The 18933-nt window shown below is 36.6% G+C and overlaps 1 protein-coding gene across 3 annotated transcripts in view; it reads left to right on the forward strand.

Annotated features, from left to right (window-relative positions):
- The window catches only part of NFATC3 (nuclear factor of activated T cells 3), a 76919-nt gene extending 59292 nt beyond the window's left edge, over positions 1–17627 (forward strand). For 2 of the 3 annotated variants that reach the window (XM_041125825.1, XM_030025263.2), the window contains exons 10-11: positions 4533–4634; positions 14087–17627. In XM_041125825.1, the coding sequence (XP_040981759.1) occupies positions 4533–4634; positions 14087–14211 (227 nt within the window). In that variant the 3' untranslated portion in view covers positions 14212–17627. The remainder of the gene's footprint in view (positions 1–4532; positions 4635–14086) is intronic. The other variant, XM_030025264.2, reaches the window with a different exon arrangement.
- The last annotated feature ends 1306 nt before the right edge of the window (positions 17628–18933 follow it).

Consider the following 18933-nt stretch of genomic DNA (forward strand, 5'->3'; position numbering starts at 1 on the left):
AAGCTCAGAGATTATTCTGATCTTTGCTAGAAAATTTGTACATCTTTACAGGCAGTTTTTTAACTGGAGCTTCAGGTTAACTTCTAGAGAATCACAGTAGTAACTAATAAGAAAGTATTGGAGAATGACTGTACTTTGTATTTCTCTATATATTTAAAACTTATGCATTAACAGGTCATTCTTAATTAAGGCAGTGTCCTGCCAAACAGAGCATTGAGGGTTTACAGAAGCACAAAAAATACTGAATGCTAGAGTCTAGCTTAGTATGGAGGAGAGCAGCTCAAAAACCTGTCTTCTTGCCAGTGCAACTCAAACTCGAGATGTTCTTGAGATGTACATCTCAGACTCAAGGTTTTTTTACTGTCTCCTAAGCACGGAACAAAATGTTGCATTTTGCAGTATGTCCAACACGGATTTGCGTGACAAGAACTCTAGCCTACATTGTACACAGAACTCTTAGAATATTCCTGTTGATAAAAGGCATTCTGAAAATCATACTAGTATAAATTGTTCAGTAAGGTTGTGTTCAAACTCCTCCTTTCCTAGTATTCTGTAAATTAAATATATTTTGTCAGGCCACATGGAGATAGCAATAAAAAGCAGTTTACAATTCTAATTCTTCTCATAAGCTTATGGGCTCCTGCAGTGAGATGTTGAGGTTGAGTAAGGTGATAAGGCAGAATCTGAAATGTATTGGAAGAGAATGGGAATCTACTTTTAGAAATGGGTGTTATGAATGAAATAGAGAAAGATCCAGACTGAGCAGTAGATTAGAAGGAAAAGGTTGGAACAGTGAGGAAAGGTGAAGAGAATGTTCTCCATCTGGGGTAAAGGATGCTATGACCATTATCTTCTAGTGGATTCACTCACTGTGTTCATAAATTCTGTGCCAGCAAGACACCTATTGAGAAGACCAGTGATAGACTGCTGGTGTGTAAATCCTAAGGTATCTATGACCAGCTAAGGTATGAAACTTCCTGTTTGCCTCCGAAAGCCACAGAACACCTTGTAACCAATTCAAAGTAAGCTCAACTAGTTGCACCACTGCAAAAAGATTCCCATTTAAGAATTAGAAGAGGTTAGAAGTTTATTCTGTGAATGCAGGTAGCATGTCTACACCATGGTGCAGACACTTACAACAGTCAGTAGCAGAACTGGAAGGAGTTAGGTGTGCCCTTGTGATGCTGGCAAAAATACTCTTAGACACTTCTGCACTGCTTTCCACTGCACAGCATGTGTCCTCTAGTGTCACGGTTCACGCTTAATACTTACTATGTTCTCATATATATAAAATACTCATCTATCTTCTTGTGTGAGAGAAGGGGGTAAACATGACTTAAGTGAGTTGGTTTCACCATGATACATAAATACAGAGTGTGACAGCATAAGCGTGACATGAACAGGGATATTTATTACTGTACCAAATAACTGCAGAGCTTATGCTGTGACTCTGCAGGCACATTCAGTCTGTCTATATCACTATAAACATAATGTGCACAGGAAAACTATACTCCTCCTAACATTTCATACAGCCTTATTTTATCAGTTAATAAAAAAAAAGTACTACTTAGTAAACTTGGCATTGAACCTGAAATTATTAGAAGTAAGCCTGTCTTATGGCTTGAAATGGTAACTTGCAAGGCAACCCACCATGTCCTTGATAGTTTGCCGTTGTAAACATGGCTCTGCCATATGACTGTTTTTGATCACAAACCAACAGAATCAGCTGGTTGCTCCACAGCAGAGAAGACTGAGGGTTAATTATAGCCTGGCAGCTTTTTTTTTTTTTTTCCTAGGGAAAGTTGACACTGTACTACTTGCTGGTCATGTGGAGTCAAAAACGGGCTAAATATACTGCACTAACCCATGTGACGTAGCTGCAGGGATTCTTCACATAAATGCAGCTGATTGATAGGTTTACCTGGAGTTGACAAAAGAAGGCCTATATCTGAGGAAGCGTGTGCTGCAGTCTTATCCATAATGTTCATTGAGGTTTACTGATCCTCATCAGGTCACTAGCTCTGTAAATACAGCAATTGACTCATCTGTCCTCTAAAACACATGAATTCCCAGGTGGATGCAGCAATACTACCAAAGCTAGACAGTTGATACAATCTGCCATACAATTATATCAAACTTCTTTTTGCAAAGCATATGAAAAAAACCCACTCTGTGCTACTTACTATAGCAACACTGCAAACAATCATGCATTCTAGAATATTTTGGGGGATCTACTCTTCTAAAACCAGTACATCTTCTAGGTTAAGTCCCAGTGCCCACACATCCTACTTCAGTTCAGAAGTAGTAAAGGATACACAGGCTAAACTTTTAATTGGATAGTGCTACAAAAAATGAAGTAGCTTGACTCCTGTAGGAAGAGATCCTGAAAACCAAATGGTGTAACTCCAGTAGCTTTTTGGTCAGCCTGTATCCATAATAGAACTCTAATTTTAAGTTGATGTGCTGCTTTGACCCAAAGTTTTTTCTTAACCTTTCTTAAGGGAGGAGCCAAGACAAAGAGGTGGTTCATAAAAGTATGAATTTTTGATCAGTTAAATAGGCAGATCTACAGGATGTCAGTTTTCTTGATTTCTATTTCAATTTAATAGGTTTTTACTTCCTTAAGCAATACTAAAATGTGTTTTGTACCCAAAGAATATAACACTATAATAAAAATTTTCTCAAATGTTTATGAAATTATAAGCTCGAAAGGTATTTTTAATGTATGTTTATCTGGTACCTCAAGTTCTATCTTAACTTCAGTGTGCATTGAACAAAATCTTTATGCTATATTACACACTTTGAAAGGCTGTTGCTTTATCTACCATCTTTCACAAACAAACAAATATTGTGTGCCCGAGGCAAGCGCATGCTTTGTTCCAGAAGGTACTGACTGGAGACATGTTACATGCTATGCATGACAAGTTTTGTCAGGGATTTATAAAAGTAAATACTAAATACTGTCAGCAGCTTTGTTAGGACATGCAAGAACCTCAGAATCCCTCTATGTATTAAATTAATTAGAAAAATTGCTCAGAATTGTATTTCTCTGCTAAAGTGACAGATAATCCTTACTGTGTAAGCTATGTAGACTTTATGGTACAGAGGCTGTTGCTTAAAAGAGCTAATTAACTCTGCTCTCTGGAGGGTTTTTGTCAGTGTGGTTGTCTGCTCCTTTGAAAGCCTGAGCTTTAAAGAGGATTGCTGGTAAAAGTTAATTTGTTTCATCCCAAGGTGGTTTTCTGCCTGTCTCCCTGGATTCATTAGATCTTTCTTTAAATGTCACTTGTTTGCTGGTTCTACCATAGTTGGTGGGAAAAACGTTTTTTTCTTAATCTCCTATTATTTGACAAGAATTTGTCCTTTATCTACTCCTTTCCTCCAAAATGGCAGTGGACATTTTCATTGAAACCCAGATAATGCTTTCCACTTCCTGTTTAAACACATGTAACTTTATGCTTTAAACAATTAAGCATAAGAAGTCATCCAAATAAGTAATTTGAACTGCTTGAATTTCAGGAAGAAGTAAGAACAGACTCTTTCATTCTCCCAGGAGTCATCCCTAGGCAGGGCTTAGAAATCATGCTGGCAAAGCAAATCTGTGGCTCTATCCAGAAGGCACAAATTCGCCAGTTTCCAGAGTAATTTTGTTTACTGTGTTAAAGCCTTATTTACTAAAACTTGCAGCTCTGTCTTGGGCAGGAAAAAAAAAAAAAAACAAACCCAACCCAGGATACTGTTGTAAGCATAGTCACTAATCACAACTGAAGAAACACCCACGTGTTGGTTACAGTAATAAATAGACTATTCTACATTCATTTTTCCTCCAGGAAACACAGTTCAGTGGAATACTGGAATACTCCACTTCCTCCTTGGTTTCTCACATTGCCTTGGTCTGACAGAGCCACCTATACCAAGATAATACTTAGTTATCTGACACTCCAGACTGTGCGTGGCCTGACTGCAGATCAGTACCTTGGGCAAAACGTACAGATAGTCTGGAGAAGTAAAGGGGAAGCTAACAGCTGTTTACAGCAACAGTTTCCTTTGTTTAAAGGCTAGGAAAAATAAAGGCTTTATTTACTAGTACTCTTTTGCCTACCTTGTTCAGTAGAGGTGCTGTCAAGGGGCATAAGCACTTTTAATTTGACCACAGTAAGTAAAGCAGATTGAAAAAATTGCAGAAGGAATGTTCTAAACTAACACAAATACTAAAATGAAAGTCATGTAGTATAAAATTTGTGATGGTACAACTAGGTAGACATCCAAAAATATTAACCATTACCTTTATGGCTCTGGCTGCTAACTGAAAAGTAACTAAATATACAGGATAAGTGATATTGTTTTTAATAGGCACTCTGATAATTTATAAATAGTTACTTATGTCAACATATGTAGTAGTTGTGAATGAAACTGGGTATTTAAAGTTAGTGCTATTAAAAGAAAACTGAAAGTCACTTCCTGGTTGAGTGAACTGTAACTTCTTGGTTTAGTCCAGTCAGTAGTTATGTCTGTCTTCTTCTCTGACACAGACAGTTTTATCTCTGACCTGGAATACCAGCCATCAGGTTCAACAGAGAAATGGACTCAACATTCAGCACTCATGTCCAACTCCTATGTGGAAAATCTAGAGGGTGAGTCTGCTTACTGAAATGCTTCAATGTTTGAAATTGGAGCACAAAGGAAAGGGGAAAGTGTTTTAATAGTCTTAAGATCTACAAGTGAAAAGCGCTATGTAATACTTAAGTATTGCTATAATTGGACACCTGTGTATTCTGAAATAGTTGGAAATTCAGAAGTTGTGAACCAGGTGTACACTCATTCAGTAAAAACCTCCACTTAAAATATATATAGCTGCCACAGAACTTCCTGAGTGCTGTAGGATCTAGTAAAACAACAGAGGAGGATATGAAAATCTTAAGCCAAGTATGGGCAAGATTGTAGAGTGGCCAGATCAGTTAACTATAAGAAATATAGAATGTTTCTCCTTTTTTAAAAGATGAAGCAATGTCAGTTTAAATAGATGGAATACAGTGGCATGCACTACCGATCTAAGTGTTAGGAATACAGATTCATAAATAGATTTCTAGTTGAATGTGCACTATAATTGGGAAAGATGGTCTGGATTTATTTTAAGGTGCTTTCAGCTTATTTCACATATAAACAAGATAATTATGCACTGTGACTTTTAAATAGTAACAATATTAGAAATTGATACATGGTATATTGGTCATGTTTGTGTTTTAAGTGTTTTTAACTTTATCACAAACATGCCTAAAATGCCAAAGAACTATACTGTTGTCCCCCCCCAATACACACACACACATATATACCTATAAACACATATAACACATTTTACTTTCCCCATAGATATTTAAAGGGGAATAGCCGTAAGTGTTCAGTAGATGTGGGATTGTTAACAGTAAAGTAACCAAGCTCCATGTGTAGCCTTAATAAAACTCTCACACATTTAGTGTGTAGACTGATCTTAAGTTTGCCCATGAAAGGAAAATAAATCATGAAACTGGTCTTTTACTATCTTTCAAAAAACTTAGTTCTGCTTTCCTTACATACCAAAATGTTATTAGTAAGGTAAGTAGCTACTATTCAGAATGGCAAAACTAGGGAAAAGACTCTGTACACCAAGTTGACATTTCTGTATCTTGAAACAGCAAATCAATTCATAAAATACCAGTTATGGCTTAGATTATTTCTGTGTTCTAGACTATGTGCTGTGCAATTCACAATCTGGTAGGTACAGAATAAGTGTTGAAGAGCAGGAGATCTTGAAAAATGAAAACTCAGTTTAATAATAAAATAACCCCCCATTACCAGTATCATAACTAAAGAGCGACACACAGAATTATGAAACATATGCTGACAGGTCCCTTTTAAAAGGGCACATAAACAGAAAACCAGACCCAGAGAGAAATATGCTTACACACAAATGCTAGCATCTGAGAAATGCAATTGAGAAACATGGCATTTTTTAAAAATAAAATAATGGCTATTTTAGGTATTTGCTGTAAGAAAGATAGTCAGTGTGGTACTAATGCAAGAGATACGTTTACACAGGCAAGTAAGTAGAATGGTTCTGTACCTTGAAGAATGCTTAGTGTCAAACCAGACAAGCTAACTATATAAACTAGTAGTACAGAATGTTTACAGTTTTAACTTTCAGGCTTAAATTAGGAAGAGTATAGCTTCTAAATTATACTGCTGAACAGGAGAGCAACCGTAACTATAGTGTGCTGCAGATCAGACAATCTGCAAAGGCAGGAAATACACTAATGGAATACTTGAGTCATCCTTTATAGAATGGGTAAGCGTGATGACTGCTTCATGGAGCACTAAGTCATGAGAAGAACCCACAAGGGGAAACATCTCTTTATTTGGCCCAAAGGAGCATACAGGAACTGCTTAAAAAAAAATAAATTTTAAAAAATCTTTCTTTGTTTTGTAGCAGTTTCAGCATTACAGGCTGTGACAAAATTCAAAAGGGGAACTATAGGAAAACAATAAAACTTAGTTAAGAAAAAATAGGTGGTCAAAAGGGTAATATAGTTGCAAGCAGTCTGCAAACTATTTATGAAAGTTCAGATTAAGTGTACAACTACTCTGCAGTGAGAGAGACTACAAGCTGCTTCCAAATGCAGAAAACAGAAAAGAACATGAAAATTATTAGGCTAAATGTGAAACCTGGCCAATAGGTGACAAATCAGGAACTCAGTTAAAATTAGATAAATTAACTTAGAAAGTTTTTTGTATTGATGTTCATAGTTGAGGAACTAGAGATTCTCATGCCAAAGTCCTTTTTCAAAGGGACATGTTGCAGGACCTGTCTCGAGTTGAAGTGTCAGTAAAAAGGTTTCAGAACAGATGAACACTGACAATTCACCTCAACTAGATGACATGACAGACAACAGCTCTGGAAGAGTAAGCAACAGTTGAACTATTAACTGTAATGTATAACCTTTTGCTTAAATCTGATTCAGTGCCAGCAGACTGGAAGTTGGTAAATGTGACATGGCTGCTGCTCAGCTCTTTAGAGTAGTGAAAAACAAAAACTGTCTAGAAACCTCTACCGGAAGACCTTGTGATTAAAGAAAATCAGTTAAAGGAGTGGAAATTAGGGTAAAGGAAGGAAAAAAACCTGCCCCTAATTCCATATATACAGCGACAAGCTCTCCGAACTATTCTCATTTAAAGCTGTCTTGAATTTGAAATGGACAATTCTATGAAAGCTTGCTCAGTAGTGTTAAAAGTAATCTTAAAAGGGTGAATAAATGCTAGGAATATTTATTTAATATTTAATTTATTTAATTTAAATAAATATTTATTTAATATTTATTTAATTAACAAATGGTACTATATAGATCTGTTATGTGCCCACATCTTGTCCCAGGTGTCACAAAAGAATTAGATGCATACATGTTGTTTTGTGGGGTGATTTGGTTAAGGACAACTAGCATGACCAAAGACTTGGAACAGAAGTTACGCTGAATCAGCTAGGACTCTCCAGGCAGAAAAATGAATGAGAATATGCTAAGTATAATAAAATGAATGGATGGCACAGAAAAGGTAATGGAAAATACTTCTTGGGAGAGAAAATAACAGAAGTGTCCAGCAAGTAATCATGCAGCAAGTTCCAACACATATAAAAAGCATTGCTACAGCTATACGTCATTAAGCTTTGGAACTTACTGTCTCAGAATGTTGCGGATGACAGAATTTTGCACAGATCTTAAAGACCCTGGGGAAAAAAATCCACATGGGACCATTCAGCACAGAAGATACTGTCTCTGGCTCAGGAATTCCCTAGGACAAACACATTTTGGAGGCTGGTGGAACATCCTGGGGGGAAGCATCATGATGTATTTTCCCTAGGTCTCTACTGTTGCCCATTACATACCTAATGGTTTGTAATCTGAACTGGTTTGCTTGTAGTTCTCCATGGAGGTTTTCAGGCAGTGTTTTTGACCTACAGAAACCTAAAATGCTTAGTAACTGCCTGTCAGAGAGATTCTTTTGTCCTGTAGAAAGTAGAGATGCTGATTATAGATCACCAGCTTCCTGCAAGGGAAAAGAGGTCACTTGCACTGTTCCCAGAAACACCTTTAGGTTCAGGAATTGCTTACATTTTCCTTTGTGCTGCAGTACAAAACACTTGTCTCCTAGCATTCACAGAGATAGGGGGAATTAAGTACAGAGCAATTTCGAAACATGCTAGTATTTGGTTGGCATTTGATTTAAAAAGATAATGCCTTTACTTCTGACATTAGAACTTCAAACACCTATCTTGGAGATCATGCTACATCTAAATGTGTTTTTAATCTAATATAAAATATTCAGTAAGGTGGTACAGGTATACAAGTTGACTGACTAATTATGGATTGGTCTCACACTGAGAGAATAAATAAAGGTGACATTGTAGAATTGATTAAACAAACCAGTGGGAAAAAAGCATAGATCTTAAGAACATATCAAAGCACCAGTTCCTCTTTTAAGAACTTGTTACTCAAAATTTGTAAATTTTTTTTTATTTATCCAAAACACTCAGCAACTTACTATTAAAAGCACCAGCTTTCATGATGTTGACATGCTTCATAACACAAGAACTTTGTTCTCTTCAAACCGGCTAGCATGGATAACTTTTTGTAGGTGAGAATTTCTCCTGAGAGGTTGGTCAGTACTGCTCACAGGATGCATCTCTACTGGAACAGCTGATAAGATTACTACCTCTGGCTGTATGTGTCACTCACCACACAAATGGCCAAGCTGTTTCAACCTAATTTTAGTTTATCTTAAAACTCTGGATTGCAAATTGCAACAGTTTTAAGAGATCTTTATGAACAGTCTGGCTGTTCATGCAGCAAACAGCTGGAGCAATAACTTTATCAGCTGTCCCAGTGCAAGTCTTCAGCGACCAAGAGGCAAAGCCCTCAGCCTAAAAAGATGGGGGGGGGGGGGGGGGGGGGGGGGGGCAGGAAGAGGCCTCCAAGGAGCTGTGGCCCAGTTTTCTGTCAATCTCGGTGGCTCAGCTGTCTTTCATGTGTGCAGTCAGTAGGGACTTAAAAAAGCAAACAGAACACTATGTGAAATCAAAACAGTGGGAACAATCCAGTAAAACAGAATAAGTGGTTGCTCTTATTTTACAAGCTTGACAGCAGATCCGTAAGTCAGAGCTAGTTATCTTCTACTCTGTTCCACTGCTATTGACAATAGTATGCTGCTTAATTTTTTTTTTTTTTGAAAGGTTACAGGGGCTTGAGCCTCCAGATGACTTTCAGTGCTTTTTCAGTGTAGCATGTTCATGCTTTTTTGATGCAGCACAGAGGGGGAAGAACAAAACAAAAACTACAAAAAATTTTGCAGTACAATACTACAGTATTGCCAGTATTGACAGGTCCAATCTAATCTGTCTGTAGCAGAAGGTTGTCTCCCCACCATGTTAAATTTTGTTCTGTGCAATCTATTTTTAACTCTTAGTATAAATTTACCAGCCAGCTTATACTATGTATAAATACCAAGGAAGAAACAGGTGAAACTATTGCAAATAAAGTAAGAGCTGAAATTCTGAAATCTGGGATAACTGCCAAAGAGATCAATTAAATAGACATAGGAAAGTTGTTAAAATAACTTCCATTTTGCAGCCAAATTTAAAAAAAAAAAAAAAAAAAAGCAAAGCTGTATTGCATTTTGATCCATGCCATATTTGACAAACAAGTTCTCAAAATGCGGTTATCACTTTTGTAGTGAAAGAATCTGACACATTTCTATACAGTGTAGTACGTGCCACCCTCCCTCTTTTGATCTGATCCAGTCATTATTTCAAGATTAGCAACCTGGATTTGTTAGCACAGAAAACATTTGATAACACTTTTGATGTTATCCACTCAATTGACACTGATCATCCAAAACAATTTTAGGTGATCAGTAGGTACTAAATGAGTACTAAATATTAGCTAGACCTCTGTAATTATTTAGTATGTAAAATATTTCTGGTTCCTCATCTACTGACAGCAGAGGTCCAGGGTATGGGATTAGCAGTCAGAACACCTGGCACCAAACATACCAAACAGGCAGTGATTTAATTGGGGGGAGGAGCAGGGAAGAGGGTAGTAGACTGAAAGAGTCAAGGTCCTACTCACATAACTGTTTACCTCCATCTTAAGTCTCATGATACTGCCTCTTTGAAGAGAGCCAACAGAAGTACAAACAAGACAACACAAATGAACCTGACAGACAGACCACAGAGAACCTTAACAACATACTTGAGATCTGTATTACTGACTCCTGAGCAAGCAAGCTCTGCAGCCTTCCCCTAGAAACTTGTGCTGAAGAAAGAAAGGAAATTTTATAAAAAAATAAGTGCATATATTAAAAAAGCCATGCATCTTGGTTTTCTGGTATTTAGTTGGTAACTGGATGGCTTTTAAGGTTAAACAAAAGGGCATATGAGAACTTCCTAACTATATTTCTAGGACAGCATAGCCCATGCACCCCATAGTCAAAAACAGGAAAGGAGGGATAAAGTGTTCTTCTGGAAGTATAGAAAAGAAGTTTTCTTTCGTTTGTGAAGCATCATCAGTATAGCCTGAGCTCTGTCCTTTCTCAGGACTGTTGAAATTTACTTCCTCTCCCAATTTGGCCCCTAAGAACTTGGATTTTGCTAGACAACATTATAGAAAACCTGTGTTTATGCTGATGAATTAAGTTTTCAGTTTTAAATCACAGACCACTAAAGGTTCTGTGATTGACCCTGTGTGGAAGAAGGTAACATGTCATGCACTCAAATACTAGCCTTTGGATTTCTATTTTAGTCTTTAAACTAATATGATTTTCTCCATCACAAATTAATACAAAAAGGAAAACATCATATGATTTCACCTTCAGTCTTGTGCATTTCTATGCAGGGTTTTAACTCTTCTTACTGACTTCATGATTTACATTTTAAACTTCTTGAATTTATACCACACCACTGTCAGAAAGACAAGTTAATTATGATAATGCTGGTAAACACAGGATGTCCTTCAAATAAAGCCAAATGCTTCCCAATTTAGATACATACAGGCATCTCATTATTTGCTGCCGTGAAGCCAAGTTGTACATCTCTTCAGTGAGCTGTTCCAAAGGACTTTCAGGCTGCCTAATTTTGGTAAATATTCAATATGGCTTCTTTACAATGCTGTTTTCGGGCTTGAAAAGACCAGCCTTCTCTAGAAAAGCTGCTTTCCTTGTTTAAATGCCCATTCCTCCATCTGCTAGCCTGCATGCTAGATTGGTACTCCCCACTGTCCCCATTCATCCCTCTGACCGTTCACAAACACATTGGGCACAGCCAGTCTGGCAGCAGGCCCATGCCTGCTCAAATAGCCTGTTACTGCAGCACTCTCGATACCGCCCTGCCCCGTTGTCTCGAACCTGGCAGCCAGACCATTGCACTGCAAAAGGTTAGAGCACTTCGATCTTAGCTGCTGGCTTCTGCAGGCTGTGCTTTCTTTGAAGCATTTTTACCATCATCTGTACATAATCTAAATCTACGTATAGTCTTCCAGAGTCTGCAGGCTTCCCCCATCCATTTGTTGCTCACAGATTTCCAGACAGCTGAAATGAGCACTCTTGGAAAGTATAGAATAGGAAGATGTGTTAGTCAGGAGGCTACAGTCTGTGAGAAAGTGAAAAAACACCTTTGCCAGACACAATAGAAAAAGGATTCTGGCCTTTTATTTAGGCCTGCATGGCGCTCTGACAAAACACCAATTTAGATACTTCTTATTACAAAAAAAAAACAAAAAAACAACCACCCAAAAAACCACACTTGAATACTGGTTGGGTTTAAAAATTAGGAATCCTAACAAAATCACTGTGGCAAGTAGAACTACTCCACTAGAATTTTCTGTTGGAAAGAAGACAAGGTACTGCATTTCCCTTAGAAATGGTAGATGTTTCTAATGTAAATCCATATAAACCAGATAAATCTGTATTGGCCACGTGCTAAAAATGTTGCCAAAAAGAGTTCTCCAACAGCAAAATGAGAAGTACGACAGAGCTATTGCACTGAGCTATAAAACAGCTTCTTGTAAACAAATCAATGATTATTTAAAAAAAAAAAAAAAAACACCACACAAACTAAGCTGTAACTTTAATTTAATACTCTACATAATGAATTATGCAGAACTTGGCAAATAGAACACCACATGACCAGCTATTGTATTCGAAGTGTAATGTGATTTAAGGAAAATTTAACACCACATGGCTACATGCTGTTCAGTTAAACACCTTTGCCTGGGGGAACTACAAAACATTGCAACAGCATGGACCAGTTTGTTCTGATGTTACCAGTACAGATAAATATCATCTATCAAAATTTAAAGGCTGCAATAATGTGTATTTTTAACATGCTGTCCTTGCATTCATGCAAGAGCATACCATTGCCATTGACTGACTTTTAGAAAACAAATACCTCCTCCATTGTTACATATAGGTATATGACATAAGGTGATTTTAAAGCTTTCCTAAGCAAACTAAAAGAATACAGACAAAACTTGTTTTCAGAGTTGGATTTTATACGCGTTGTACATACTTCAGAGCATTCACAATATTACTGCATTTTCTTTCAGACCCACTTATGCTACTGCTGCAGCAAAAGGCAATGCTCAGACTGTGGAACACTCTGTAAAGAGCAATGTACACTATCCGTAGATTGATTTTGTTATGCTTCTACCAGACAGGAATGGTTAGTAGGAAGCTAGATCCTGCTATGGAAAATTAAGGAAGCATTAAGAAGGGTGGTGAAGTATATCAATGTTGTTCTGTAAAGTTACCCAATGGAAAACAAAAGAGCAAAAGCCTAGCTTCCAAATCTGTTAAGATTTTCCATAGAAGCAGCTTACTAGCAAAACAAAAAGTTCTTATTTTTACTAGGAATGGCCCTTACTCAACAAAAGGATCCCATTAAATGCCTGTTTATAGAAGGTCCAAAGAAACTCATGTCAGAGGCTTTTCTGGTAGTATAATTCAGCATATTCAAAGTCTTGCTCACTAAGAGATACTATATACCTACTGCCACTCCATCATGGAAAACAACGTGATTGACTGCCTCTTCTGACTCTTAAATAATGATTTATATTTTGGTTATCATCTAATATTTATCTAAACTTTGTCGTTATTATTTAATGTGATATTTTTCATCTCCACTTAAAATATTATTCAGTTTTCTTAGTTAAACTTACCATTGCCCATTTTGTAAAACAGACATTTATATCACTGCATTTACGCTTATGCATTAAAATAATTATCTTTGTCATCTTCCAAACGCAATTGTACTGCAATCAATTATCTAGGCTTTAGAGTAACACTCCAAAATTGTCATTTGTTGATAACTTAAGTGCTACTTTGTCATATTAATGGTGGTGTCCCTCACTTGTAAACAGTAATAGTTGACTAATCTTTGCTGAATTTGACACACACACAGACTTACAAACTGACATGACCTGCATATTAGTTAATCTTAATTCTTCACTATAGAAAAGTTGACTGATAACTAAGCAAGATTTTATTACTGTACTTTCAGAAATGCAAGTATTCAGAAAACTGGCCAATTAAATAGGTATATAATATTAAAAAGAATATTCTATTAACTCAAATCCAAGTTCTGAGGAAGTTCTGTAAGTAGCTTGAAAGAACCAGGAGTTACTAGAGTTATTTGTTATTTGTGCCTGTAACACTTTTGAACAGAAGAGAGTTCTGTGGGGAAATCTGTACTAAGCTGACCTATGCTGTGCCTTTCAGTTACCTGGTTGTCATGAACATGTATGTGCTTATTTTCTTCAAGCGTTTTAGGGATTCTCCAACATGGATTATGGTAAGTACAAAGTGTAATACTAAGAGACACCAGGACTTTTCCCCTCCCCCAATGCTCAACTGTTACTGAAGTTAGGTTCCTCATTCATCCTCTGTTACTTAACTGCATCAAGGCTTAGCACTGAAAAGGGATACACTGATGAGTTCTGCCTTTTGGAAAGCATAAAAACAGTCACTTTTTAAATTTTTTTTGTTTGTTTGTTTGTTTTTTTGTTTTTAGTGAATGAGATCATAGGAAGAGATATGTCACAGATCTCAGTGTCACATGGAACAACAATGGCCAGCCAGTCTGCACGTACATGTCCTGGATCTCTGGAGACAAGAATATCTGATGGAATCCAGTAACGGATAAGCTTACAGCTAAACATCCATGAAAATATAACAGTTTCTCTGAATATTTCTTCGTCCTCTTCCTCTTTAGACTTACTGTGCTTCCAACTCTGTGGCCTTTATGAACTGGAACAGTGGATCCTTGCAAAGCCCTTTTAGTGGGTTACATTTTTGATGTAGAGACAGAGCATTTTAATTATAGTTCCTCAGATGCTGTAAAGAGACTTCTTAAAACGGACACCTAGAATCTACACCAGATATTTTAACCGTTTTAAAGTTACAAACAAGCTTTGCTTTTTGCATTTAAATAGAATACTTTTATATTGTAAGTGCTTCAGATGTGTGGAAATGTTAGTTTGCTCTTATAATATTCACAGTACTGAATGTGGAAAAAGATTTAATACACATCTTCAGTGTGCTGCTTTCCCTTAGAGATAGTATAGTTTGTAGCGGATGATTTGTAACACCTTTTGGTCATTTTGGAAAGCCGTTAAAGCTTCTATTGTTTAAATTTTTTTTTTATACAGTCTTCCAGTGGCAAATCATACCTGTCATCTGAAGCCAATGCCATGGAAGCCATTGTGTATACAAATACTGTAGTGTTTTCTTTCTTAGATTCATAGGAAGCAAAGCCAAATGTAGATCTGCACTTGTTTATAAACTGAAAATGTTACTTGATAGGTTGCAAAAAGACCATTCCATCATGAAAGTGTTGGGATAGAAATAACATTCCAAAATTTAACTTTTATAACTTTGTGGATAATCTTCCTGTTCTTTATTAGCACAGGCTCCTTCTTGAAATAGCTTTTTCTTAGAAAGTTACATTTGTAATCAAATTTGAGCAGCAGGATTTTAAAAAACACCAACATCAAAGCCATGTTAGATACAGGAGAAATTTTAATATTTGCTGAGGATCTAAGTGTTCCTGTTGTCCCTGCAGAATATGGTTTTGAAATCACCAATTCAGTGGCATTCAAGTTTTCCATGCAATAAATCATTTGATCACATCTGTATCTTTTATATGCTGTATGCCTGACCATGCCACTTGGAAGCCCTAAGGAGATGACAATTACAGTTCCTTAAATTTAAGCTATTTATAAACATTAGTTTGCTGAAAAGTCATTTACTGTGAATTAGTGATTAGGTAGTATAATTTGCCCATGTTTAATTGTAAATGTGTGAAGCAGAAGCTACCAAAGAAATACACAAGATTCATAGCACCAGTAAACTGTGTGCTGTGCTCAAAGGATGCATTTCCCTTACCCACATAATCCGATACCTTTGAAACAATCTGTTTACATAGTTATTAAAAAATCTCAGGCCTCTATGATTAGAAACCTAGGAGAGGATCTGAAACTGCCTGCTTAGGCCACACACATTTCCCTCCCCCAGAAGACACTGTCGTTTACAAAGCTTTCTGATATGGAACATACAGGGTACAACAATCACAGAAAAGATCGATCAGAAATACACTGAACCTCAAAACATTCAAGATGCTAGTTTTAGTTCCTCATTTGGGTGAGCGATGATGCTCTAATGAAAATTAAGAGCAAATACACACAAAAATTTTGAAATGTAGAAAGTGTATTTGCACTGAAACTAGTTCAGACAATTGTGGACATTTTAGTGGTTTAGCACATACAGAACACATGCCTCTTTCTGTAGAAAACTACTATAGGCTCTTAAAATTAAGTAAAACAGTCTTAAAGTGGATACCATTACTGAATTATAATACCTGTAAGAGTAAACACAGATTCTACTGATGTTGCATTTTGGCAGACAGTCATGGGGAAAACTTTCCAATGAGCCTTTTGCAGGCAAAACATTACACCTAAATTCAAGTCAGCGCCCAAGCAGTATCACTAAAGTAGCTATAATCGCATCTTTGTGATAGCTGAATCATGAACTTTTAAAACGACCATACATTAAGCAGGTGAAATTATAACTCTTTATCATGTACTTCCTTTTAAGAGTGCAGCCTAAAGCTACTATCTTGATATTTCATAGTTATTTCAAACAACTTAATGCAAGACCACTACGTGTGTGCTGGGAATCTTAAGCATCCTTTTTGTGAATGTGTTGTTCAATGGTGCAAATCTTTAAATTTGCAGAAAAAAAATTGGCAGGGCTGTAATCTGAAAAGTGTGATATTGTAATTGTCCCTCAGCGATGGTGCTTTACTCTGTCCTCTACTCATTTACATTAAAGATACTAGAAAAGGATTCACAGGCTCAGAAATACATCTACTTATGTTTTTAACACCTTAAAAAAAAAAAAAAAAGAAACCACACAACACTGTAAACTACGTAATTGTCTTCAGACTATGTGCTGGTGGCAAGGCATGTTCCAGTTTTCATTCATGTATTGGGTCTTTTGCATTAAACCATTGTTTGTAGGACAATTCTAACTTAAAAGCTTTTCATACTGTATGGGATTTATGCTCCTTTATCCTACTGGTACAGACTGTCCTTGCAAGTTCTCCAAGTAGCTGGAATTCACACTGTACCTAAAATATAGGAGCCCAAAAAATCCGGAGTTGCTATGCACTAAATTTCCTGATGCCTTTAAATACCTTGATGCCTGTAGACCTAGAGATGCTTTCCTATTTAAAAATCAAATTAAAAAAAAAAATATATATAGCTTTGGATACTAAAGCAGTTTTGTATTTGCCTTGTAAAAGCTTCAATACAAGGGTCTTAATTTTATTTTAGCTTGTGTGATAACGTAGGTAAAGACTGTTAATCTTGTATAATTTTAGTGATATAAAAAGCACACAATCTCTATTGGACTATGCAAATTTAATTAAACAAAAGAACCCGGCAACTGTTGATATTTTGTTGGCATCCACTTCCTTGCCCTTAATTCCTTTCTTCTCCCTGAGTACTTTTCCAAAACTTTTTAATAACCAAGATTATCCTGAAGGCAAGCCTTAATGATGAGGTAGCTTTTCTATAAGGAGGGTCAAAGATCAATGTTAAAAACAAAAGATTAAGGAGTAGTATATTAATCTGGGGGGGGGGGGGGGGGGTGGTGATTTCTGAAATTACCATGAACTAGCAATTGGAATTTCTGTAGTAAAACTTCCATGTTATCAGGGGAACTGCCATCCTTTTTAAACCAAAGAATGAAAATAACATGACAGTTTTGTTCTGATACAAACAAAGCTTTGAAATTCTATTTTTGATACTCATAATGGATGTCATTCCTTGAGGTTTGGAAATCGTTCAAATTGAAGTTTTATATTTAAAAATGTGGGACAATAAAGATTAAGTTCTAGATGTTTACAGAGCCTTGTATTGTAATTTCATGTACATTTTGTATTTTAAACATTTTTGTAAGTTATGATTGCAGTGCTACTTGCAGAAATAAAGGGAAAAACTTGCATTTAGGCTCTTAAATCATAGTGTTCAAATAAATAAAAAGAATGCAAATGCATTGTCATTTATTTAAAATGCAGACCCAAATGCAGAGTGGGAAGAAACTCCCTATTTGCGATGCAGTGGTAAACAACCATGCTCAGTTGTGACATATGAAATGAGGGACATTTAATATTCCCCCTAGAAGAGTGGTGATTTTGAAGCAATATGGTAAGAGTTTGGGGCTCAACTGAAAGCCAGCAACAATGAGCCTAAACATACGTAAAGAATCATCAGCAGTGCTTACAGAGTATCAGTTTGCACAATAACTAGCAATTTCCTATTTGTAAGTATCATTGTTTCAATTAGATGATCACAAGATTATTTTGAGAAATCATTCCAGAAATTATTATTCTGGGAACACATCATAAACAGTAATTTCCATTCCTAAAAGGATATTATCATAGGCAAGATGCAGTTTCAGAAATAGATGTAAAATTCCTACAAAGTCTAAATTATTTGCCAAATCTTGGCTGATCAAGGAGTACTGAGGGAAATGCCTTTGGGAATGGTACAGTAGATTCAGGCCTTAAAATCTATATCTCCTCTCAGGGTTATTAGTGCTACTGAAAAGATATTTATCTCCCTTACAGTTTTGTTACAGGGTCTTCACTTATCTGTGGAATCCCTAGGCATATTAAGGTACACAAGTATTCCAAACTCAACGTTGAAGCAAAAGCTCTGGCCTTTGGTTAGCAATGCACACCTGCCCGAGAGAGAACAGGAGCAGTGATCGCACAGTGATGTCCTACTCACATTGCACACGGGGAACATGGACCAGTTTAGGGTTAGCCTCTTATTTAGAGTGCATGTCCTGACGCATTACCTTCACCAATGTTTTTTATCTATAAATAGAGCAGAAGGGGGTAGCTACAGTGCCAGTAGCTAAATGCAAAGTAATTATTTCTGAGTTTTACTAAAAATAGCACAAGTAGTTTGAAAGCTGTTCCACATGTTTTCTAGTATGATTATCCAGTATATAATTAGCATATACCAACGCTAGTAATAATCCATGGGTTGACTGCGTATATTTTACTGTCAATTCAAGTCTTCTTTCAGATGCAAATGGGCTGAAGGCTGATTCACTAAGATTGATAGGATAAAAGAGATGATAGGATATGCAGTCATGCCAGGATGTTTAAAGCTGAGCACGGCTAACCCTGCACACTCACGCTGACAAACATATCTGCTGTATTGCAGGGAGGAGTCTTTATTCCAGGCATTGTGAAAACATCACTTCTACCTTGCAAAACACTGTTTTGTAATGTCAGGTAATTGGAGAGAAGGAATGTCTTGTTACAGTCAGTTCCTTTAGAAGAGT

This window comes from Aquila chrysaetos, chromosome 9 (assembly GCF_900496995.4).
Source record: "Aquila chrysaetos chrysaetos chromosome 9, bAquChr1.4, whole genome shotgun sequence".
Classification (NCBI taxonomy): Eukaryota; Metazoa; Chordata; class Aves; order Accipitriformes; family Accipitridae; genus Aquila; species Aquila chrysaetos.